This window comes from Marmota monax, unplaced genomic scaffold (assembly GCF_021218885.2).
Source record: "Marmota monax isolate L192 unplaced genomic scaffold, Marmota_monax_Labrador192_F-V1.1 WCK01_AAM20220418_F8-fsc00023, whole genome shotgun sequence".
In the NCBI taxonomy this organism is placed as follows: Eukaryota; Metazoa; Chordata; class Mammalia; order Rodentia; family Sciuridae; genus Marmota; species Marmota monax.
In genome coordinates, this window is record NW_026692907.1 from 11,314,322 (window position 1) to 11,340,424 (window position 26,103).

Below are 26,103 nucleotides of genomic sequence, written 5' to 3' on the forward strand. Positions count from 1 at the left end.
GGCATCTTGACTTTTTTTTTTTTTTTAATATTTGGGTAGGGGAGTCTGTGTCCCAGCAATATCTCACAAAGCTAAGTCTGGGTTATATGAAGAAAACTAATTGCAGATAACACTAGAATTATTAAGTAAGCAAGTATTATATTTAAATACCAGGGATTTAGACTTTATTCTGTATTCGAAAGGGAATCAGTGAAAGAGGCATGCTTTAGGGCGATTGGATGGTAGTGTAGAGGGACAACAATAAAATGAGGAGGTCATTTAGACAGAAATGACTAAGACATAATGAGGTATTTAAGGAGTGGTAGAGAAAATGAACAGATTTTACAGACATTGTAAATTTTAAAAAATAAAAGGAGGAGTTGGATGTGAAGAGGATGTAAAGGGTTAAGAGAATGCAAGGAGTATGAGATGACCCCAACCAGAGTCTGTTGGGAAGTTTATGCTATTTACAGAAACAGAATAAGACAAGAAGCCGGTTTTACAAGGAAGCTTATGAATTTGCTTACTTATTTTGACGTGTTCAACTTGATGCATTCCTGAGACATACAAGTGTAAAACTAGCAGAGAAGTGGATTTTAGAATTAGGTCTGTAGTCAAAGAGCTCAAGGAAAGATTGACCACAGCCAAAGAAATATGAGTGGAAATACTGATGGAAAAGGAAAGCAAAGAGGGTAGAACTATTGGACCGTCTTTAGGAACTGTCTTCTTGGGTTCTGCCCAAAACTCTGTTTAGTAGCAGATGTAAGTAAATATAATGCATTTGGAAATGGAGAATAGAAGTTAATGAAGGAGCCTAACAGGAATTGTCAGATGGGGGCTGAGGTTGTAGTTCAGTGGTAGAGCACTTGCCTCACATGTGTGAGATACTGGGTTCGATTCTCAGAACTACATATAAATAAAGGTCCATCAACAACTTAAAAAAAATTGTGGGAAGATTATGGCATCATGGTGGCCAAGCTAGAGAAATTTCAAGGGAGTCATGAGTAGTACAGCTACAGTGGATTTAGGGGTGAGCTCATTGGTTTTACATGGCACCATTCTGGAAATGTCACAGCAGCACTGTTGATGAAATACAATATCCTTACACTTGAGACTTTGGTTAGTGTGCCAAATATTTGTAGTTGGAAAGAAGACTTTGATAAACTATTTAATTAGAGAGTCAGAATCAGTGCATCATGACTTCTTTATTCCTGCTAAGGACCATCCAGAATAATGTTAGGAATTGGTGGAACCAGTCTTTCCTGTGGCCTACTTTCTTTCTGACTTAGGGGAAAAAAAACATGTGTGCACCTTTTCTTAATTAAAATATTTGGATTTAGAGGATTCAAGGTTGGTGACTTTAAAAAATATAGTCTTCTAAATTCTATAACTAATACATTTTCTTTACATAAGATTTGGAAAATGTGGACAATGATGATATAAAAGTAGCCACACAGAGAAACTGTTAACATTTTGATGAACTTCTTTTGAACCTGCCATCCATCCCACCCCTGCCTGTGTGGTCTGACAGTGTTTCTCCACTTTCACAAACTCTTTGGAGACATTTTTAAAGGCTATGTAATCCATCATGTGGATGTACTTTATGTAATGCACACATTTTATAACTGCTTCTCTTTGCTTTTATATATTTTGCTAAATATGTGGACAGTTTCTTTGAGGGAAATTTTCCTTTATTTTAGTTGTAAGTTAAAACTCATTCTAATTCTGGTGAGAGTGCTACTAGCAATATACCTATATTTCATTAATTTATCAGTTCACTGATTCATTTTTTAAAATATATTTTTTAGTTGTTGATGGACATTTATTTATTTATTTATTTATTTATTTATATGTGGTGCTAAGAAATGAACCCAGTGCCTCACACATGCTAGGCAAGTGCTTTTACCACTGAACCACACAAAACTCCAACCCATCAGTGATTCATTTAATAAATGTAAGATGATCAAATAGTGAGGGTGAGCAGGAAGGTATTCGAGGTAGAAGGAACAGTACTTGCAGAGATAGCAAACAGCATATCAAAAGTTCAAGAAGCTTAATTTAAAAAATGGCTTCAGCATACAATACATGTTAGGGATTGGCAAGAGAGGAAGCTAAGTGAAGTATGGATAGAGTTACTTCATGAAGAGCCTTAAATATTCTCATTAAATACCAGGAATTTGCTAAGTGCTGGGGTTGTAAACATGAACTAGACAAAGTCCTTGAGAAATGTATTTATAGCTCTAATTCTTGTTTATACATCAGCAGTTTGCAGATTAAGATTTTCAGCTCAGACATCTCCTTTTAACCCCAAATCAATGTAACCAACTGCCTTGTTAAGAATGAAGACAGGTGTTACTGATATATTCTCTGGCTAATAAGCACAGCCTAACTAAACCTGTATAAATATGTATATCACCTGATTTTCATTTCTATAAATTATAACTGCTTCTGTGGGACCAGTGGAGAAACAGTCCAGCTGCTGCTTCCTAAACTGCATCCTTTCCCATTTTCCCATTGTTCCCTTGTTTCTTATGTGGATTGGTGGTGGAATACCACCAGCTGGGATCCAGTCAGGCCCCAGGATGAGCTGAAGATATCCCTGCTTCTGTCATCTTTCAATATTCTCCATGCTGCTGTTAGAGTAAAACAAACACAAAACAATTCCAATATTTGTGTTTGAAACCACTTTCTTAGGATAAAGAACAAAATTCTTAACCTGGTCTGTAACGCCTGGTGTGTTCCTTCCTGCTCCTGCATCTTGTGCCACTTTTTTGGAGTTTGTGTATTGTAAGCACATTTGTTTTTAAATTCTACCAGTAAGTCATATTTTCTCCTGTCTTAGACATAATTTATGATTAGTAGCTTTTAATGCATATTATAAAACACAATGCCTATTGTTAGAAAAATGGATGTATCAATATTTTTGAGTAGATATTTATAACCCCTAAAAGAGTAATGTTCTGTGCAACATTCATCTCTTGAAAAGTACACTGTGAATTATTGCAAATAAACACAAGCATTTTCAGTTATAATTTGTTCCTCATTCAGATTGTATCTCACAACTCAATTTTCCCCCTAGACAACATTATGAAACACATACTTATGAACTATGTTTATTCTTATTTTAAAGTAAGAAAACATTTTCTTTTGTAAATTTAAGCCATACTATTTTATTTTTTAAAAAGCTTCAGTATTTGGTATTAAAATAGGAAGAAATTAAATGTCATAATTTATAATACAAAACAATTAAACTTTATATGAAAGTAGCAACTTAATGGAAGTCAACATTTTATAAGATTTCAAATCACCTTCTCTAATAACAAATAAAATAAATCTTGGGTGTTCTTATAAGCATAAAAGCTGAGCTATGTTACTAAGGTACTTTTTATTATATTCAATATGAGTGTTTGGTTTTGTGTGATAATTTTATTGTTACATATTTGGTATTGAATGTTTCATATAGTTAAATATTTATGGAATATCATATTTTATAAGATTTTTGTCTGTAAATGAGAATTTGATTTTCTATTTTTGTCTGTAAAATGAGAAATTGGTTTGTTCCTTTTACTTCATATTATATTTAATCACTTAAGTAACTTTAGCAGAATGGCACCATATAATATGTATACTTATTTTTCTTTAACTTTTTTCCTTTAAGTCAGAAGATTAAACTGTACAGAAGAATGCAACCAAGTAATGGCTTTTTCTTAGAATTTGAATATGGAGGCCACGGGAACAGATGAAGTTGACAAGCTAAAAACTAAATTTATATCAGCATGGAACAACATGAAATATAGTAAGTATTATGACTTACGAATTATATAAATCCAAGGGAGTATTTGAAGATATATATCTTTTTCCCTTAATTTTTGTAAGGAATGTAGATAAGAATCTCCTGAAGAAAGAGCTAAATGTCATTATGAACATTGCTTAGAAGCTCAAACATACTGTGTGGTCCTTTTTTCCCTCCCTATTTTGATAGAGTTTATTGATATCCTCATGGATGTGTACTTTTTAACATCCCATTGCAGAAATAATTTATTCAGGTGATAATACGTCACTTCTTCAGATTCAGTTTCAGGCAGCCTCATCTCTGAACCAGGAAGTTAACCAAAGTTTACTTCTGAACACACAAAACAAGTAGTATCATGTTCGTACACTGATACTGCTGAATTTTTTCCTTCAAATGTACTCTCTAGTTACTATTTTCAAACTGGTTACTCTTGGCAAACAAATTCAATAGGGGTAATATTTTTTTGGTATCAGGGATTAAATCCTGGGGTACTTTTTACCAATGAGCCATTTCTCCAGTTCTTTTAAAAAATATTTTATTTAGAGACAGGGTCTCGCTGAGTTGCTTAGGGCCTCGATAAGTTGCCAAGATTGGCTTTGAACTCATGATCCTTCTGCCTCAGTCTCCTGAGCTACTAATGTGGTTATTATTGAAATCCACCTCAGGTTAGATACAAATTAGAGATGAAGAAGCTCTCAAAGATAGAGAAGTACTCAGGCAGAACTAGTTTCTACAGGTAGAAAAAAACAGGAATGATAACAAAATTCTTTAAATTTATCTTTGAAACAGGAATGATGGGGCTGAGGTTGTAGCTCAGTGGTAGAGCGCTTGCCTTGTATGCATGAGACATTGGGTTTGATCTTCAGCACCACATTAAGGTAAAAATAAAGATATTGTGTCCATGTACAACTAAAAAAAATTTTAAAAACCAGGAATGATAACAGAATTCAATAAAAGGCCTTTATAATATAAATACAGATAAAACATAATTGGCATTTGGCTTCTGGTCTACTGGAAGTGATCAGCTAGCTATATATGTATAGATATAATTTGGCAACAACATGATATTGCATTTTGAAAATTTTGAACATTAATTTTTAAAAAATAAAAGTATTTTACATACTAAAAATATACCCTTTTATAGTGTACAATTTTAATTTTTATTTATTTTTTTGTGGTGTTGGAGATTAAACTCAGGGCCTTGCATGTGCTAAATGCATTCTACCACTGAGCTGTTCCCTCAGCCCTAGTTCATATTTTTAATATACCAATTTAAAAAGTGTACTTTCTGACTCCATGAATTTGACTGTTCTGAATATGTCATGTAAATGGAATCATATAGCTTGTTACCTATTGTATCTGGCTATTGTCACTTTGAATAATATTTTCAAAGTTCATCTGTATTATAATATGTATGTATTAGTACTTCATTTTTTATATGAAACTCATTAATGTTTTATTGTATGGCTAAAGATTTTACTTAACTTTTTTCAGTTGATGTATATTGGGTTGTTTCTGTTTTTGGCTACTATGAATAGTTTTGCTGTGAACAGGTTTTTGTGTGAATGTATCTTTTTCATTCTAGCAGTGGAATTGATGGGTCATATATTAACTCTAAAGTTTAACTTTTGAAGGAACTGCCAAACTATTTTCCTTAGCGACTGTACCATTTTAAATTCCCTTCAGCAAGGTTTGAGAAGTTGACTTTATCCATATCCTTGCCATCACTTGTTATTGTCCTTCTTATTGCAGTGGATGTAAAGTGGAATCTCACTATGGGGTTATTTGCCTTTCTCTGATGATTTATAATGATGAACATCTTTTTATGACCACCTGGCTAGTTGTATGTCTTCTTTGGATAAATACTTTGTCCATTTTATAATTGGGTTATTTGTAATTTTATAATTGAGTGATAAAAATCCCTTAGCAAATATATGATATACAAATATTTTCTCCCATTCTTGGATTGACTTTTTACTTTCTTGATAGTGTCCACTGAAGCCCAAAACTTTAATTTTGTTGAAGTCCAGTTTTTCTTGTCTTTGGTTGCTTGTGCTTTTGATGCCATAATAAATCAATTGTTGCTAAATCAAGATCGTGAAAATTTATATTCATGTTTCCTTCTGAGAATTTTATTGTTTTAACTCTTACATTTAGGTTTTTAAATCCATTTTTAGTTAATTTCTGCATGTGGTGAGAGGTAGAGTTCCAATTTTGTTCTTTTGTATGGTTATCTAGATTTCTCATTATCAACTATTATTTCTCAGTTGAATGATCTTGACATCTTTGTCTACAATCAACTGACCATAGATGTATGGGTTTATTTATGGACTGTCAGTTCTATATCATTTATCTCTACATCTGTCTTTATACCAGTACCTGACTGTCATGATTGAAAGAAAAGTGGTGCAGGACTGATCACACACACACCTGGTATAAGAAGTAGGTTTATTGTCAGGAGCCTGACAAGGCTGCTCTGCACAAAGAGAGGGACAGCAGCAGCAAGGAAGGAGAGCAACAGCAACTTCCCCCTTGAATCTTATCTTTTATAGGCTAGAATCATGGCCGCATACTAGGGGTAGGTTTAGTCTTGACTGACATGGTAAGCAACCCCTTATCTTGTGGAAGGCAGATTTGTTTCTTGGGAACAGAGACAGGCAGTTTTCCTATCTCTCAGAGGGGGAACAGGGAAGCCAGCATGTCCCTTTATCTTCTTAAGGAGAGAACATGGAAACCAATGCGTCCCCATCTCAGGGGCCAGTAAGTTGTCTTCTATCTCTTAATGAGAGAACAGGGAGAGACCAGCACATCTCTAGGCTGGTAGGTTTTATCTCGGGCTAGTTTCTATTTCATGGGAATAAGAACAATATTCATAAAATGGAGGTGGGGAAAAGGAAAATGGCTGCAGTTATGCTCACAATGATTATTATAGCTTTGTAGTAAAGTGTGAAATTGGAAAGTAAGTCTTCTCACTTTTTTTCCCTTTTCAGGATTTTTTTGGTTAGTCTGGCTTATTTGCCTGTCCATATGAATTTTATGATCATTTTGTCAATTTCTACAAGATGCCAGCTGGGATTTTGATAGGGATTTCATCGAATATGTAGATCAATTTGGGGAGTTTTGCTCTGTTAGCAATATTAAGCCATCCTGTCCATGGACATGAATGTCTTTCCAATTGTTTAAGTCTTTTAAAATTCAGTGATGTTTTGTAGTTTTCAGTGTTCAAGTCTTGCACTCTTTTTGTTAGAGCTATCTTTTCTTTTTGAGGCTGTTGTAAAATGAATTGTTTTCTTAATTTCATTTTGATTGTTCGCTGTGGTATTTAGAAATACAACTGTTTTTTGTAATTTGATCTTGTATTCTATAACCTTGAAGAACTTCTTTATAAGTACTACTAGTTTTTTGTTTGTTTGTTTGTTTGTGTGTGTGTGTGTGTGGATTCTTTAAGTTTTTTTATAGAGAAAATCATTTTATCTGCAAGTAGAGACTTGTCATTTAATCTTTTTTTTTTGTAGTGCTGGGGCCTTATGCATGTGAGGCAAGCACTCTACCAACTGAGCTACATCCCCAGCCCTTGTCCTTTAATCTTTAATGAGTAGGTTATATGATGAAGATTTCATTTGTAAGGTTTGAAAATTATAATAAAGAAACTCATTAACACATTTCAGCAGTATCTTAGGAGTTGTTATTTAACCAGTCACACACGTATGCATATAAAAGTTTTAATAATGTGTGGCTTTCTTTGTTTAGATATTTAAGTGCATATTGTGGAATTATGGTTATCACATCTCTGAAGAACAGATTGTTTTGGGTAACTAAGTGTTCTAGGTAGCTTTTTGTTATGGAATACTATTTTAATTTTAATTGATGGAGCTCATTTTAAAATGTTTTGTGTATTTTACATCCTTAGAGTTTGTATAGCTTGGGGAAGTGTAGGAAAGACTTCTGTTGATTGAATATTCATTGTATGCTGGACTTTGTAATAGACAGTTTTTGTCCTTTATCATTTAAATCTCATCTCTCTGATACTCTGTGTTAGATTTTTCTTGCTGTGACAAAATGCCTGAGAATCATTTTCAAGAGAGGAAAGATTTATTTTGGCTCACAGTTTCAGAGATAGTCCCAGGGTTGGCTGGTTCCATTGCTTTCTGGCTTCTGGCTAGGTAGAAACATCATGGTGTGGGAGTATGTGGCAGGGGCGGCTATTCACCTTATAGCATCCAGGAAGCAAAAAGAGAGAAGAGATTGGGGTCCAAGTATTCCACTCAAGGGCATATCTCCAATGACCCAACTTCCTATCAGTTCCACCACCTTCCAGTAGGGTATCAGCTTGGGACCAAGCCTTTGGAGATGATGATCCAAATCATTACACTCTTTTTTTTAAAATATAAGTTTAGAAAGCTGAGAGTAAGTGACATGTTCAAGGTCACCTATCTGGGTAAATCTGGAAAACAGATTTCAAACCCAACCTCTCTTGTTTTTCAATCTTGTTATTTTCTGAATATAGTTTACATAATTTAAGATTATTCAAAGTCAGGCTGATATTATCATGGTGATGAAATTGGAACTGAATAATAAGATATAAAATGCACTGGATTATATTTTCTTCAAAAAGCCATTTTTTGCCCCCCACCCCCCCTTTTGCATGTTTTTATGATTATAAATTTAGGTTCCTCTTTAAAAAATTAGTATTGATACTGAGGTCAGTATTGATAATTATTATTCTGGGTGTTTCTTATTCTCCAGAATATTATTATCACGCTTAGTATTTCTGTATGTTTTATCCTGTGTACGGCTTTTAAAGCCTTAAATCACCAATTTGAATATTACAAATAAGGCTTTTTTGTAAGATTCTCTTTGTGGTAATTGATCTCCAAAGATGACCCTCAGTGAAGCACATCTTGTGTTATCACTTTTTCTGATTGAATTTGGTCTGGCTCATGTTGGACATTAGTTAGCAGGAATGAAATGGAAGTGATGGCTGTGTCAGTTCCAGGCCTAGCCATTAAAAGGTAACTTCCACTTACTCTGTTTTGGAGTTCTGAACTGTCAAGTAACCAGTTCAGTTCTCTGCTGGAGAAATCACACGGAGAGACTTCATGAAGAGGAGAGTCTTTGTGTAGCTGTATAGCTTTGTATAATGTTTTAGTCAGCTTTTTTGCTGTTGTGACTAAAAGATCTGACCAGGACAATTTTAGAGAAGAAAAGATTATTTGAGGGCTCATGGTTTCAGAGGTCTTAGTTCATAGAAGGCAGGCTCCATTCCTCCTGGTTGGAGGTGAGGCAGAACATCATGGTGGAAGAATGTGGCAGAGGAAACCAGCTTACATCATATGGGTTAGTCATTGACATGGTAGACTGATTCATCTCTGACATGCCTGTGGAAAAAGAGAGAAAAATAGGGTCTTATGGGAAGTCCTGATTCCTCTTATGTATCTAACTACATGGAATATTAAAGGACATCAGTCTGTGATGAGGGGTTAGACCCTGCCAGGGTCTACACAGGAATTAGAAGAGTAAGAGAGTATATGTACCCCGTCATTAATTGTTGAATTGTAAAGCCCTGTAATCCTGTTCTCTTGTGGACTTTTGCAGTGCTTCAGGTTCTGGCCGGATTCCTAACTTTTCCTTTTTTGAGGAAGGACTGGTGGGTGGTTGGGAAATAGGTAGAAAATATAAACCACAGGGAGAAGTTTCTCCTTAAGTAGTTTCCTTTTATTTGAGCTTGTTTTTATTAAGTTCTTAGGGTGTTCTTTGAAAATACTGCCTTTTTGGGAAAGACAGCTACTACTATTTTGCATTAGGATCATTTATAAGATACTAAGAATAGTATTAGAAGATGATATATGTAAAACTCATAGTCTGGTCCCCGGAATATAATAGATAAATGCCAATTTTTCACTTCTTTAAAGAAGGGGGAAAGGAAAAATTGTGTTGGAAGAGCATGTTTGAGCCAGAAGAAGGAGTAGGATTTAGATGGACTGTTATTGTAGCAAAGCCCACTTTGAGTAGAGGCAAGGAAAGAAGGAAATATGATTATAAAGATAATTTGTCTCAGGAAAGTCTTTAATACGAATGAGAAGTTCATAATAAATCTGTTAAGTAATGAGTAGCTGAATATGTTTTTTGAACAGAAGAGTTACCTAATCAAAACTGAGCCACAGGGAGTTTAATTTGGCTATGATATGTTACAGTTGTTAGAATAGGGAAACACTTATCACACAAAAAATATTTTGGTGAGTCTTGTAATAATCCAAGTGAAGCTTAGTGTATTTGACATCCCATTCTCTCTTACTTTCAAATTAAGAGACTGACATTTTTATTTTAAATAAATTTTTCGAGGCTGGGTTTGTAGCTCAGTGGTAGAGTGCTTGCCTCTTACATGTAAGGCCCTAGGTTCAATCCTCAGTACCACATAAAAATAAATAAATAAAAATAAAGATATTCTGTCCATCTACAACTAAAAAATATTTAAAAAATAAAAATAAATATTTTAATTTATTTATGTAGCACTTTGGGGTGCACTCATAAAAATCACTACTTTATAACAAGTCTGTTAAATATAAAGGCTGATTGTCTTCCTAAGAGTAGACCCAATTTGACTTTCAATTACAGCTTCTTTGTATTGAAACAGTCTAGTATTTTAGAAGATTCATTTAAGCCTACCATTAGCAATCAGGAATTTCAAATGGTGTGACTCTACTTTGTGTATAACCAGGAACATGAAAAATTGTGCTGTATATGTGTAATATGAATTGAAATACATTCTACTGTCATATACAAATTAAATAAATAAATAAAATAAAAAAAAGAATATTCAGCAATGTAGCAGGCAAGTTCTTTCCTCAAGAGATTTGGAATTATTAATGGAATTATAAAAAGCCAAAAAGGATACTAACTTTTACCAAGGTTTTTTTTTTTTTTGCACTGGAGATTGAACCGAGGGCCTTGCACATGCTTAGGCAAGCTTTCTGCCACTGAAGTACATCCCCAGACCAGGATACTACCTTTTTGATGCTGACAGTTTAGTAATAAAACAAATTGGAAGAATTAGAATTTGCAACTTGTTGAGGTTTGGAAGGTTGAAGATTTAGATGTCTGAAAGCTTTATATACCATATGCAGACATTCTCATCTCATCAAAATGAAGCCGTTTTAACAGATTTCCTCAGGAACCTTCAGGGATCCACTTTTATCATAGTAGCATTAGGCTACTGTGTGTTTTTTTCCTTAATTATTTCCTGGGAATATGCAAATACTTTCAAGTCTTTTAATTTCTAAGATAAAAGAAAATGCAAGAAATTGATACATATTGTTGCCTTGGGGACTAGAAGTTAGTGTTGGGGAAGTCAGAGCAGAATTTGTATCTTTGGAATTTTGTACCATAATAACATCAAGATCTGACAAAGTAAATTAAGATTTTTTTCTCATATTCTTTAAGGGGATGGAATGTGGTTAAAAATATTTTTATTCGAAAGTAACGTATGACTTGTATATTAAGGTCATTGTCTAAATATTTTGCAGCTCTTGAAATAAATGCACATTCATAAGTGGTAATTGATGTTTTGAAATTAAAAGAAAATATTACTAGACTCTTAGTTTGACTTCTTTTTTTCCTTCTTCTATTTAGGTTGGGTTTTGAAAACAAAGACATATTTTAGTAGAAATTCTCCAGTTTTATTGCTTGGAAAATGTTACCATTTTAAATATGAAGGTAAGTGCTAAATTTGTAAGACATTTAAAAATCTTTGAAGAATTTATTGTTAAACTTTTTTACTGTTTTATTTTCATATTACTCTATTTCTGGCGTAGCTCTGTTAAGTACCTTTATTTTATATAATACATAACATATTACCATATGGTTTGGTTCCTGTTAACTCCTTCAAGATAAGGATCATGTTCTCTTTTGTTATGTCCCTCATAGTTTTAGACTTTCAATATGAGTACTAAATAAATGTTATTTGAATTGATATATTAACATTCTTTATCAGATTGTCTAATAACTTTAAAGTATATGATAATAATAATGAAAGTTTTCATCTTAGTTAACTTAAGAATGATAATTTTTCAAACATTTATAGATGCTTCAGTATCTCAAGTTGACTTTATTTGATGTTTCTGAATTTTCACATATACTCATCCTTTCAGTAATCACCTATAAAAAATTTATTCCACTTCTGAGTTCTGGGTACAATGCTAGGCTCTTTGGAAAATATCTTTAATTCTTACAAGAAGCCTAAAAGATAGACTTAAGTGTCCCTACCTTATGAATGTGAAGCCAGAAGCTGAGAGAAGCTAAATAATTTATCCAAAGTTTACATGATAGCAGAGCTGAAATTTAAACCAAGACTGTCTGTCTCTAACACTGGTGTTCTTTTTACTGTGCATCTGTGCTTGACTTTGTATATTTGAATGTGTTTCGGTCTGTCTGTCTCTAAGAGAGAAAACAAAGAATGTATTTGAATATATGTTATTGCAAGGTATATTCACTTTCGGTTGACCTATTTTGGTGTATCATTTATCATCAATTTTCTAAAACCTTATACATGGCTTTTAATAATAGCAGTTAACATTTTTCAAGTAGTAATAATAGCCAGGCAGCATTCTAGGTAATTTATATGTATTAACTCATTCAGTTGTCACAACAACCTTTATGGGTCAGGAGGAAGTTGATAAAGAAGGTGAGTATTTTAGGAAAATAGAATGGGATGATGAAAGCAATTATATATTAGAGGCAACGTTTAGGAAATGGATGTCCACCTTAGTTGTGGTGAGGATGAAGAGTTAGGAGATATCCATATATATGTATTATTTTATTATATAATATATTTTAATATAATATTATATATATATATATATATATATATTTTAAAATTTTTATTATTGGTTGTTCAAAACATTACATAGTTCTTGACATATTTTAATGGGCAGAGGATAGCCATAGCAGTATGATTGGAGTATTAAGAGTATGGGCTTTGAAATCAAACTTTTCTTGGTTCTGAATCTTGGCTCTTTGTTTTTAGTTGTTACTTTAGACAAGTTATTTGATCTTCCTAAGTATTAATGATACCTATTTCATAGGTGTTTAGTTGTGTGTCTGGTACAGGTAAGCATTCTAAATGATATCATGATATAAGGAATTTATAAAAAATATGATTAGAATTTTTTAGGGCTTTTAAAATGTTTATTTGTTCTTTTTAGATATATATTTCAGTACAGTATATTTTGGAATATTGTACATATATGAGGTATAACTTATTCTAATAAGGATCCTATTCTTGTGGTTGTACATGATGCGGAGTTACCCTGGTCATGTATTCAAATACAAGGATAGATGGGCTGGGGTTGTGGCTCAGTGGTAGCTTGCCTAATATGTATGAGGCACTGGGTTTGATCCTCAACACCACATATAAAACACAAATAAATAGTTATTGTGTCCCTCTACAATTAAAAATATTTTTAAAAAGCCAAATGTGGGCTGGGGATATAGCTCAGTTGGTAGAGTGCTTGCCTTGCATGCACAAGGCCCTGGGTTCTAATCCCTAGCACCACACACACACAAAAAAAGTTTTGGGTTTGGAATATGGCTCAAGTGGTAGCGCGTTTGCCTGGGTTCGATCCTCAGCACCACATAAAAATAAAATAAAGATATTAAAAAGAAGGCCAAAGGCAAGGATAAGAAAGTGTTATGCCTGATTAATTCTACTGTCTTTCCTATTCCTCTCACCCACCTTCTCTTTATTCCCCTTTGTCCAATCCAATGGATTTCTATTCTTTTTCTCCCCACCCTCCCTTGTTGTGGGTGAGACATATGAGACATATGAGACAGAACATTCTGTCTTTGGTTTTTTGGGACTGCCTTATTTCACTTAGGATGATAGTCTCCAGTTCCACCCATTTTACTGGCAAATGCCATTATTTCATTCTTCTTTATGGCTGAGTAATAGTCCATCGTGTATATACCACATTTTCTTTATCCATTCATCTGTTGAAGGATACCTAGGTTGTTTCCAAAGCTTATCTATTGCAAATTGAGCTGCTATAAACATTGAAATGGCTACATAACTGTATTATGCTGATTTTAATCCCTTTGGGTATGTACTGAGGAGTGAGATAACTGAGTCAATCTAGTTTTTTAAGGAATCTCCATACTGCTTTCCAGAGTGGTTGCACCAATTTGCAGTCCCACCAGCAATGCATAAGTTAACTTTTTCCTATATCCTTGCCAACCTTTATTGTTGCTTGTATTCTTGATAATTGCCATTCTGACTGGGGTGAGATGGAATCTCAGTGTAATTTTGATTTGCATTTCTCTAATTGCTAGAGATGTTGAACATTTTTTCATATATTTTGTGACCATTCATATTTCTTCTTCTGTAAAGTGCCTGTTCAGTTTCTTTGCCCATTTATTATTTATTTTAATTTTTTTGATGCTGTTTTTTGAGTTCTTTATATATCCCGGAGATTAATGCTCTATCTGAGATGCTGATGGTAAAGATTTTCTCCCATTCCGTAGCTCTCTTTTCATGTTCTTGATTGTTTCCTTTGATGTGAAGAAGCTTTTTAGTTTGATACCATCCCATTTATTGATTCTTGATTTTACTTCTGGTACTTTAGGAGTTCTACTGAAGAAGTCAGTTCCTAAGCTGACATGGTGGAGATTTCGGCCTACTTTTTCTTCTAATAGGTGTGCCCAGGGTCTCTGGTCTGATGCCTAGGTCCTCAGTCCACTCTGAGTTGAAGTTTTGTGCAGGGTGAGAGATAGGGGTTCAATTTCATTTTATTACATATGGATTTTCAGTTTTCCCAGCACCGTTTGTTGAAGAGGGTGTCTTTTATTTAGTGTGTGTTTATGGCACCTTTGTCTAGAATGAGATATCTGTATTTTTAAAAAAATATTTAACAATTCAAGATTTTAAAAAAAAATTTAGTTGTAGGTGGACACAATACCCTTATTTTATCTATTTTTATGTGGTGCAGAGGATCAAACCCAGTGCCTTAACACGTTAGGGTAGTGCTCTACCACTGAGCTACAATTGCAGCCCTGAGATATCTGTATTTATGTTGGTATGACTCTGTGTCTTCTGTTCTGTTTCACTGGTCTTCATGTATGTTTTTGTGCCAATCCTTGCCATTTTTGTTACTATAGCTTTGTATTATAATTTCAGGTCTGGTGTTGTGATGCTTCCTGTCACTTTTCTCATTAAGGATTGCTTTGGCTATTATGGGGGTCTTATTTTTCCAAATGAATTTCATGACTCCTATTTCTATGAAGAATGTCATTGGAATTTTAATAGGGATTTCATTAAATCTATATAGTGCTTTTGGTAGTAGGGAGATTTTGACAATATTAATTCTGCCTATCCAAGAACATGGGAGAACTTTCCATCTTCTAAGGCCTTCTTCAATTTCTTTCTTTAATGTTCTGTAGTTTTCATTGTAGAGATGTTTCACTTCTTTTGTTAGATTGATTCCCAAATATTTTTTTTGAGGCTACTGTGAGTGGGACATTAAAACCATATTTTGATTTTAATTTGCATCTTTTTTGGTAAAATTGAGCATATTTTCATTTGTTTATCGGCTATTTGGATATATCTTCTATTGTCTTTGTTTTTATTTTTGATTTATAGATTTTTCTTTACATATTCTGGATATAAATCCTTATTTTGGAGATATGTATAGGAAATGCTTTTATCTACTTCATTACTTACTTTTTCACCCACTTAATGGTATCTTAATTTTTAATTTTAATATAGTCTAGTTAATATTTTTTACATCTTAAATAGTGCTCTTTGTGTTCTGTTTAAGAAATCTTTGCTTATTTAAAGATGTGATGTTTTTCTCTCCAGGCCCACTAAAGGGCATCTTGGGCTACATTGGGGACCAGGTTGTCTCCTGTAACTGTAACAATGATATTCCCTCCTATTTATTTATTTAGTTTTTTGGTGGCAGTGGGGTTTACCACTGAGCCACATCCCTAGCCTTTTTACTTGCAACTTTCCTGCTTCAGCCTCCTGAGTTGCTGGGATTACAGGCATGACCCCTTCCCCACTCTAGCATCTTTGATGTTGATGCTGGCATTGCCCTCCCTTAATTACCACCTTGTCAAGCTCATTTCCTTGTTTGACTGTGAATTTGGTTTTAGCAATAGGGTGGTGAACTTTATGGTCCACATGATCTCCAAGGAATAAGAGCCTATGGACCACATGCCTCAGCAAGAAAAGAGATGGGGAGTGGGGGTGGGAGGGGGGCCCAGCTGTTAGAGAGTTTCTGTCCTAACTCAGTCCCCCAACACAACGAGAATCTCTGCTCCTCCCAGTTCTATCCTGGACCCCCTGAAGAAGAGGAGGAGCTTAGGAAACCCCATTTTCATGTACCCTTGGTAAAGTTCACTGTATGTTTCCTAACCCCTACAGAAAAATGATTTCTCTCCAAGTTATTTCAGAGCCGTCATTTATTTGTTTATTTGTATTCCTCTATGGTTTTTTTTAAGATCAGCTCCTTTTCTTTGGTATGGATTTCATTTTAATCTGCTTGAAATTTATCTCTTAAAAATCTATAAAATATTAGCCTTTTTTTCCCTTAGGTACTGGGGATTAAACCTAGACCTTGTGCATACTAGGCAAACACTCTATCACTGAGTTACATCCCAAGGCATTTTTATTTTATTTTAAGACAGACTTTCTAAATTGTCCCGGCTGTCCTCTAATTTGTGATCTCCTAGTAGCTAGGATTATATAGTAGCATATACCATTATTCCTATTAGCCATTTTTTATAATACCTGTTCCCCATTCTTTCTATTTTCTCCTTCTGCATATCTGATAAATCTTCTGTTAAATATTTCTTCATTCTCTGCAGTTTTTTGTTTTATATTTTCCATTACTTTGTCTCTCTGTGCTATGTTCTTTATTTCTTATTTCTGTCCTAATTATCTCCTGAGTGGTCACAATTTGCAGTTTAATTCTACACCAAGTTTTTGTATTCAGTTTTTTTTTTTTTTCAATTCTAGTAGTTTAATTTGGTTCTCACCTGCTCACTTTTAATAGTCTGATTTCTGTTATTTGTCCAACTTTTGATATCCTTTTGTAAATATATGCATGATTATTTTATATCAAATAATTACAGTAACTGTACTCTTTGAGGGTTTGTTTTGCAATTTGTTTTTCATCAATTTTTTCTCATAGTGAAATAATTATCATATTTCTCATGATTTTTGATTGTGGTATTAATTAATTAAGCCTCTGTATTAATAGCAAATCTTATGTTTTTGTTTCTTGGCTTTCTCATTCTTTTTTTTTCAATAATTTTTAGTTGTAAATGGATCTTTTATTTTATTTATTTATATGCTTTTTATTTGTATATCACATTTCAGAGAGCTTTAATATGAATATCCTGAGCCAAATGAGGTTAAAGATACTTTCCATTATCCTTTCATCAAATAATTGATTAGATATGGAAAAGGATGTTATTGTTAATAATAGTAATATGTCTTATATTAGTTATTTCCAGTGTTTAAAACGTTTCAGGATTCATTCTCATTTGATTTTCATAACAGCCTGATTAGGCAGAGTAAAATTAATCTTCCTTTTAGATGAGAAAAAATATTAGAAAGGTTGTTATGTAGTCCATAACTTAAGACAATAATGCTAATATATTTCCATTATTGATATTTCTTTGCCTAACTTAAGACTATAGTTTGTATTTTTATTTTGTAGATGAAAATAAAGTGTTACCTTCAAAATCAGCATGTACAATAGAAGATCGCATAATTGCAGGAAATGTAGAAGAATTTCGGAAAGATTTCATTTCTAGAATATGGCTGACCTACAGGGAAGAATTTCCTCAAATAGAAGGCTCATCTTTGACAACAGATTGTGGTTGGGGATGTACGTTGAGAACTGGCCAGATGCTACTGGCTCAAGGACTCATACTACATTTTCTTGGTAGAGGTAAATCAAATCTCTGTTGCTTTTAAGTGTGATATTCAAGCTTGCATACTCTGTAAAATTCCCTGAGGTTAGTTTTCGTGACTCCCTGATGTTTTCTAAAGTTGTAACTGACCTAGCATATTACAATTTTATTGAACTAGGCCATACATGTCTTCTATGCACACTTTCAAAATTCTTTTTTCAAATCTTTAGATAAATGTGACTGTTATTCTTGTCACTACTGTGAATTGTTAGTTCCAACTAGTAGGTTTTGGATTTTTTGGTAGTTATTATTTATTTCCCTTTTAGCATAATTCTTAGGTATATCTCCATTTCAGTAAGTCTAGGCAGGTTAATATCTGTAACTTTGGAGAATAATTAGTATCTTTTAAATCTGGAGTTTTCATCTTGGTTTATTTTCTCTTTATCAATAATGCTTTGAATTTTTTATCTTCATAAATATGACTATTATATTAAGTTAATTAGGCATATTATCAATAAGATCATCATGATTAATCTTTAAAGCCTTCTAAAATGTCATTGTGTAACTTGCATCTTTTTTTCCTAATATACCACCTTCTATTAATACATTAAAAAATTTTTTTTAGTTGTTGATGGACCTTTGTTTTATTTATTTATATGTAGTGCTGAGAATCTAACCTAGTACTGCACACATGCTACTACTGAGCCTCTATTAGTACATTTTTTAATGGACAAATGTGTATATTGGAAAGAGGATTTTATTTTATGATTTAAGGCTCTTGTCTCCAGCTATTACTAAATACTATCATTTTTTTTTTTTTTTTTTGGTACTAAGGATTAAACCCAGAGGTCCTTAACCACTGAGCCACATCCTCAGCCACAAAATTTTTCAAAGTGTTAGACAGCCAGACATGGTGGCGCACACCTGAAAGCCCAGCAATTTGGGAGTCTAGGGTAGGAGGATTGCAAGTTCAAAGCGAGCTTCAGCAACTTAGTGAAACCCTAAGCAATTTAGTAAGATCCTGTCTGAAAACAAAAAATAAAAAGGGGTGGGGATATTGCTTAGTAGTTAAGTGCCCCTGGGTTCAGTTCCCAATACCAAAATACAAAAACAAAAAAAGTGTCAGACAATATCCCTGAACTTCATTGCAAATGTTTTCTAACCCTTATGTAGAGATTATTGATGAGATGATTTAGAGAGAATGTTTATTTAAGAGTTCAGTGAATAAAGCAAGGAGAAAAAAATTTTAAGCTAACCTTCTGGGATGATGTATTTGTAGTCAAGTCCTTACTAGATCTCTAAAGCTGTGACTTACTTTATTAACTTAAAATGACATATATATTTAGTGACTAGTTTATTAAAAACAGTAAAGTAATGGATATATTTGATTTTTAAGAACTTTTATTTTCCATGGCTTCATTTATTAAATTAGCTTCATGTATGAGAGAATTGGTATTATTCTCTAAACAATAATTAAGTTATTCTGAAGGAATATATAGAAAAAATATTTTATATAAAGTTTAAAATTTCTGTGGAAAGATTTCTCTTTTAATATGTAATCAGAACAAATGCACTTTCTAAAGATATTCATGAGTACTGTAAATGTTAGTGCATGTGCTTATTGAGTCAAGACTGGATATCTGATAAGCAGTCTGGTAATTAAATACAGCACTGAGCTGGTAAAGAAAAGAAAAATGAGCAAATTGCAGAATTGTACATTTGTTCCTGAGTTTAGTATTTTTCTTTTGTCTTTTTGTAGTTATTTTGATTATGGGTAATATATTCCCAGTTTAGAAAATTTGGAGATTATAGAAAAAGTCCTGAGAATAATATGACCACTCACATTTAAACATCATTGAAGAAGAGATTGTCTCTACCCATACTTTTGTTTGTTTTTCTTTTGAAAGCAGTTTCATTGGGATATAATATTCATACCATAAATTCACTCATTTAAAGTAAACAATTTAGTGGTTCTTAGTATATTTACAGTTCTGCAGCCGCTACTATAATCTATGTTTAGGGCATTTTAATCATCCCCAGAGAAACCTTACACTCATTAGCAGCCATTCCCAGTATCTCTTCATTAGCAGCTGTTTATGTACTTTCTGTCTCTCTATATTTGTGTATTTCTGAGTTTTCTGTTTTAGTTTAATAACCTGTATGACTTTAAATGCTACACATTTCTTTTAATAGAATTGTTAAAGTCTGTCTATTTAAAAGATCTGAATACCTTTCTTTGGAATTACTATAGCTTGGACCTGGCCTGATGCATTGAATATTGAAAATTCAGAGTCTGAATCATGGACTTCCCACACTGTAAAAAAAATTACATCATCATTTGAAACATCGCTTTCAGGGGAAAGAGAACCTGAAACTCCAACAATTTCTCTGAAGAAAACAATTGGGAAATGTCCTAATGATCAGGAGATGCAAAATGAAATTTTTCACAGGAAAATCATCTCTTGGTTTGGTGATTCCCCATTGGCTGTCTTTGGCTTACATCAGTTAATAGAGTATGGAAAGAAGTCTGGGAAAAGTGCTGGAGATTGGTATGGGCCAGGTGTTGTTGCTCACATTTTAAGGTAAAATTATTTAAAAGTCTTTGATCTTGTGACAGAGGTTTTCAGGCTTAGAGATACTGAATTTTACTATGCGTATATATAAATTGAAACTTTTAAAGTCTAGTATAAGAATGTTCATAAAGGAGATTTCATTTGCTAATATGCTAGTTACATTTATCTACATACAAATTTTTCATTTCTTGCTCTTGCTTTTGTTTATTGTTGCTCATAGGTACAGATATTCAAGGTCTCTTTCTAAATAAGTTCTCATTATACCACTTTATTGAAATGTTCAAAAAACTAACATCTCTTTCAATCTTAGGACATGAACAATGTTTTAGATTTTTTTTTTTTGTTTTTTGTTTTTTTGTTTTTTTTGGTAACCTGGGGGCTGTAATGTACTGATGGTGTAATGAAATATCAAGAGCTAAAATTGATGTTTTCAACGTTTCTTTGCACACACATCAGATTCTTGTGAATTGTAAATCTATGGCACTATTAACATTATAATTATAGTAAAAGTAAAGGGTATTCAGGATGGTTAGAAAAAAGTCCAAAGTCAAATTTCATTATACTTTAGCTTTTACATGCCATTTATTTGAATGTTACTTTTTAAAATATTGTATTATTTGTTGTATGTCCCATTGTTATTATAAACTAAATCATCAATATATCATCTAAGTGTAGTATGTTAGAATACATTTTCTCCATTTATAATCATTTTTAAATTTGAAGTTATTACAAGCCATTTTTGCATATTATAATGCTTTTTTATTTTATAGGTCATATGCTTACTGTTGAAAGAGTATTTACCTAATGTTATTTATTGGATTGTTAATGTATAAATTTTAGCTTTGTAAGACATCATGTAAAAGCCTAAACAAAAAAGCATAGTTTCTGGGCTGGGGATGTGGCTCAGGCGGTAACGCGCTCACCTGGCATGCACGGGGCGCTGGGTTCGATCCTCAGCACCACATAAAAATAAAATAAAGATGTTGTGTCCACTGAAAACTGAAAAATAAATATTAAAAACTCTCTCTCTCTCTCTCTCTTCCCCCCACCTTCCCTCTCTCTCTTTAAAAAAAAAAAAAAAAAAACGTAGTTTCTTCCCTTAAAGATATGTTCCAGGGCTCAATAAACTTTATCTGCTAAATGTCAAATAGTAAATATTTTTGGCCTTGCAGATATTATAAGAGTTCTTCTGCCCAGTATTTTTCTTTTTCACTTAATTCCTTAAAACTATGAAAATCATGCTTGCAGTATATAAAGAGGCTACAAGCTGTGTTTGGCCTATGGGCCATCATTTGCCATTTGCCAGTTCATCTTTTATACTAAAGATACAGTTAAATAAAAATATTTGTATTTCCCCAGTTTGCATAATTTTCTTTTTCAGATAAGTGACTTTTTTTTTTAACACCTGCAGCATTGAGAACATTACACTCGAGATTTTTTTTTGTACCTGGGATTGGGCAGACAAGGTCTCACTGAGTTGCTTAGTGCTTTGCAAAGTTACTGAGGCTGGCTTTGAACTCAGGTACTCCTGTCTTAGCTTCTTGAGCTGCTGGGATTACAGGTGTGTGCCACCACGCCCACTTTAGAGAGATTTTTTTTTTTTTTTAATGTGCAGTTTTACCCAATAGAATTCTAAGATTTGAGATTAAGAATTCATTTGTTCGGGTCATACATGTTTTCTTCTTCCTCTTCCCTCCTTTTCTTCCCCTCTTCCCTTTTCCTTTTTTTTTTTTTTTGCCATGTTGGAGATCAAACCCAGGACCTCATGCATGGTATGAGCTACATTCCCAGCCATTTATATAGATTTGGTTGGTTTTTGTTTGTTTTGTTGTGAGATGAGATATCACTGTGTTGCGTAGGCTGGGTTTGAACATGTAAGCTCAAGTCATCTTCTTGTCTCAGCCTCCAAAGTAGCTGGAAATATATAGGCTGAGCTTCATACAGGTTTTAGAAACGAAGGGTGAAAGACTATTTAAGGAATAGAAAAAAAAAAAAAAACTTAAGTATACCAGAGGACAAGCACAATAATTCATTCCAAGTCAGTAATTTTAAGTTAATGTGAAGCAAACCTTGAAGCACATCGTAATAGCAATGGTTAGAAAACATTTACTGTAGCCAAGTAAGTAGCTGAGAGAAATCAGTCTTGGGATGGGTAGGAGGTGAAACTGTACATTCAAGAATTTTTAAAATGTATTTTTTTATGTATGCTTTGGTGTTCTTTGAGTAATTTAGTGTAATATTCAGCTTTGTAAAATTAACCTGATTTCTGTTGATATTCACAAGTCATTGACTTTGAAGTGAATGCTGAGGAAACAGTAAAAAATGAATGGGTTCTACCTTGAGTAAGCATATAAGCTTGAGCCTCTTAATCAAGAGAACCAGTAAGTAAAAATGGGTAGAACAGGGGGAAGTTGTAGTTTCCCATGTCAGAAATCATTATCCAAATGATAGTTCTGACAGTAGACATGTAGGTTTAATAGGTAAGTCAGAAAAATGGTGGCTTTTTCCCTCCTCTTGACTAAATCTTTAGTTACCAACCAGAAATGCTATTGAGGATTTTAAAGGATAATGTTTATTATTTTTTTAGAAAAGCAGTCGAAGAAGCAAGACACCCTGACTTACAAGGAATAACTATTTATGTTGCACAAGATTGTACAGGTAAGGAATGTATAAGATACTAATTTTTAATTTTTATTTGTTTAGACCTTTCATGTATGTTTAGCTCATCTGTCTTCCCAGTTATATTATAAATGATAATGAAGGTTTAGATACCATGTGTTATACATTTTTGTTCCTACAGAACGTGCTACATATAGGAGGTATTCATTAAATATTTTATTGAATATATGCTATAATTTATAATATTAAAATAAATTTTCCAAAACAAATTCCAGTATTTAAAATGACTATTTTAAAAGACTTAAACTTGAACTACATGTGTTTTAAGGAAAGAAAATTTTGCGTTTATTTTAGAGGAACTATATGTTTTTCACAGTGTTTCAGTAAATCATCTAGTAATGATATAACTATTATTTAGATTTTTTTGTTGTTTGGGGTCTTGTGTTGATCAGTGTCTATAGTAATTTTGAAACTTTGTTAGGAATGAAATAGAGTCCTTAACTTTCTAATACAATAAAATAAGCCACATCATGCTATTAAGTTTATTTTTGACAAAAAAGCAATTAAGAGAGTAAAAATATTAATGTTTTGTTAAAGTTAATTATACTACAATGATATTTAATATGTTTAAGATTACTCTAGCTATTGTAGAAAGATTGGTTGCCAAATTATATATGCATTTTTTTTTTTTTTTTGTTGGGGTTGGGGAACTGGGGATTGAACCTAGGGCTTTGCCAATGCAAGGCAAATGGGCTTTTCCACTAGCTACATCCCAGCCATATACATGCATCTTTTTTTTTTTTTTTTGGGTGGTGTTGGGGATTGAATCCCAGGACCTTGTGCATAAGGCAGGCACCCTGCCAACTGAGCTATATCCCAGCCCCTATAGATGTAATTTTTTTGGCCTTTTGTTAAGGATAATTTCCTTTTAAAAGAAAGTCATAATTAATAGCCATTTAAAAATGAAAGTGATAATTTTTCAGATGAGCATATACATTTTGAAGGTACTGTGTTTGTTTTTCATGTAGGAGGTTTTATAAATAAAATTTGCTATGTTAAGACCTGTAAACTGGATGGGCACAGTGGTGCATGCCTATAATCCCAGTATCTTGGGAGATTGAGGCAGGAGGATCTTGAGTTCAAAGCCAGCCTCTGGATTGGTAAGGCGCTAAGCAACTTAGCGAGACCCTGTCTCTAAATGAGATACAAAATAGGCCTGGGGATGTGGTTCAGTGGCTGAGTGTCCCTGAGTTCAATCTCCAGTAAACCCCCCCCCCCAAAAAAAAAAGACCTGTAAGTGTCAAGATGTGCTTAAATGACTAATCATAAATAGATTTATGAATTGCTTTCTGTTCTTTTATTGGTATCAATCAGCCTTGGTCTTTATTCATTATATATAGTTTCTTAATTAAGCAAACAATACAGAGTTTCTCATTATATGAGTGGTTTGTAGTAGTTCTTTAAATTTTTATTATTCATGTTTAATGGATCTTATTTATACCTCATACTTAGTGTGAGGTAATTCATGTTTTCTGTTCCCCTTCAAATATTTCTATCAAGATAGTCTACAAACCCTTCATATTCATCCTGTTTAAAATGAAACTATGATTTTCCTCTGTCTTACCTGCTTTTACTTTCTATTTTCTCTTAACAGAGAGGATCATATACAAAGGTTATTTAAGGTAGAATTCACTCATTCTTGGATGTTTATTCATCATTCTTGTCTAGCCAGTCAGCAAAAGCTTTCCAGTTACTCTTTTAAAAATGTTCCTGGAATCTATTCTTTTTCCCTCTCATTGATTTAGATCATACTTTATCTATAACTTGGACCTTAACTTGATCTCCCTATCTCTCTTCCCTTTTTGATCCTCTGATCAAAAGACATTGATCATGTTCCTTGATTTAGAAAGACCTGCAACTAGTTGCCCACAAACTTTAGTCTCAGATTATCTTAGCATTTAAAGCACACAGGCTATTCTTAGGACACGCTACTATTGTCTCCTTTCCATGCCTCTGTGCATATTAATTGCCTCTATGTGGAATGGCCTCTGTGTTTTCTTTACTATGACCAAGATACCCAATATGAACAATTTAGAAAAGGAAGAAGTTTATTTTGGGCCCATGGTTTTAGAGGTTCAGTCCATAGTTAGTTGACTCCACTGCTCTGGGCCTGAGGTGAGTCAGAACATCATGGCAGAGCAACAGTGGAAGAAAGCTGCTCAGCTCATGGTACAGAGTGAGGGGTGGGTAATGCGTGCTTGCCTGCAGGGAATCAGGGACAAAATATAATCCCCAAGGACACACCTCCAGTGATGTAATTCCTTCTGCCATACCTCACCTGCCTATAGTTACCACCCAGTAATCCATTCAGATTATTAATCTATCAAATGGATTTGTCTACCTAGTAGGTTATAGTTCTCATAATCTAACCATTTCACCTTTGAATATCCCTGAGTTGCTTAATGTATGAGCTTTTGTGGGGAATTCCATATTCCAAACCATTACACCCTTCTTATTAGAATGTCCCTTGTGAACTTTAACTTGTTCTTTAGAAACACACTTAAAGGTTATGCTTTTTCCTAATTCTCATCAGGCAGAATTAGTTTATTTTTCCTCTGTGCTCTGTAACATTTTAGAAATACTTGTGTTAAATGTTGTACTTGTGATTCACTTGTGATATTGCATTATAATTATCTGTTTCTCCTTGTAGATCAGTGATTCCTGAGAGGGTTAGAATAAGGGTATCAGAATCATTTGTGTGCCTCTGTAACAAAATTGAACTGTGTCTTAACTCTTATATTGGAGGTGGAGGAAGAACACATAAACAATTGAGCTAGACACTTTTTTAAGTCAAAACCTTGTCTAGCATAAAACACATCAGTAAATGTCAGGGCCTCAGTAAATGTGTATTCAGTGAAGATAAAAGGTAAGAGGCAATTCGATAAGGCAGAATTATTGTGACATTTTTCTAGCTTTGGTTTAGACAGACTATGGGAAATGAGGCTGGTGATAAGAAGAATTCTATAACTGATTCTAAACTTGGTATTTAAAGGAAAGTATAGGACAAAAGCAGCAGATTTTCTTTTTCTTTTTTTAAAATGTTTTACTTGTCGATGGGTCTTTATTTTATTTGTTTATTTATATGGGGTGCTGAGAATCGAACCCAGGCCTCACACATGCTAGGCAAGTGCTCTACCACTGAGCTACAACATCAGCCTCCAGAATTTC

The 26,103-nt window shown here is 33.4% G+C and overlaps 1 protein-coding gene across 8 annotated transcripts in view; it reads left to right on the forward strand.

Annotated features, from left to right (window-relative positions):
- Atg4c (autophagy related 4C cysteine peptidase) overlaps nt 1-26,103 on the forward strand; it is a 94,688-nt gene that overhangs the window by 22,506 nt on the left and 46,079 nt on the right. For all 8 annotated transcript variants that reach the window (XM_046451064.2, XM_058581540.1, XM_046451061.2 and 5 more), the window contains 5 exons: nt 3,638-3,775; nt 11,402-11,485; nt 17,488-17,721; nt 19,935-20,265; nt 22,844-22,914. In XM_046451064.2, the coding sequence (XP_046307020.1) occupies nt 3,700-3,775; nt 11,402-11,485; nt 17,488-17,721; nt 19,935-20,265; nt 22,844-22,914 (796 nt within the window). In that variant the 5' untranslated portion in view covers nt 3,638-3,699. The remainder of the gene's footprint in view (nt 1-3,637; nt 3,776-11,401; nt 11,486-17,487; nt 17,722-19,934; nt 20,266-22,843; nt 22,915-26,103) is intronic.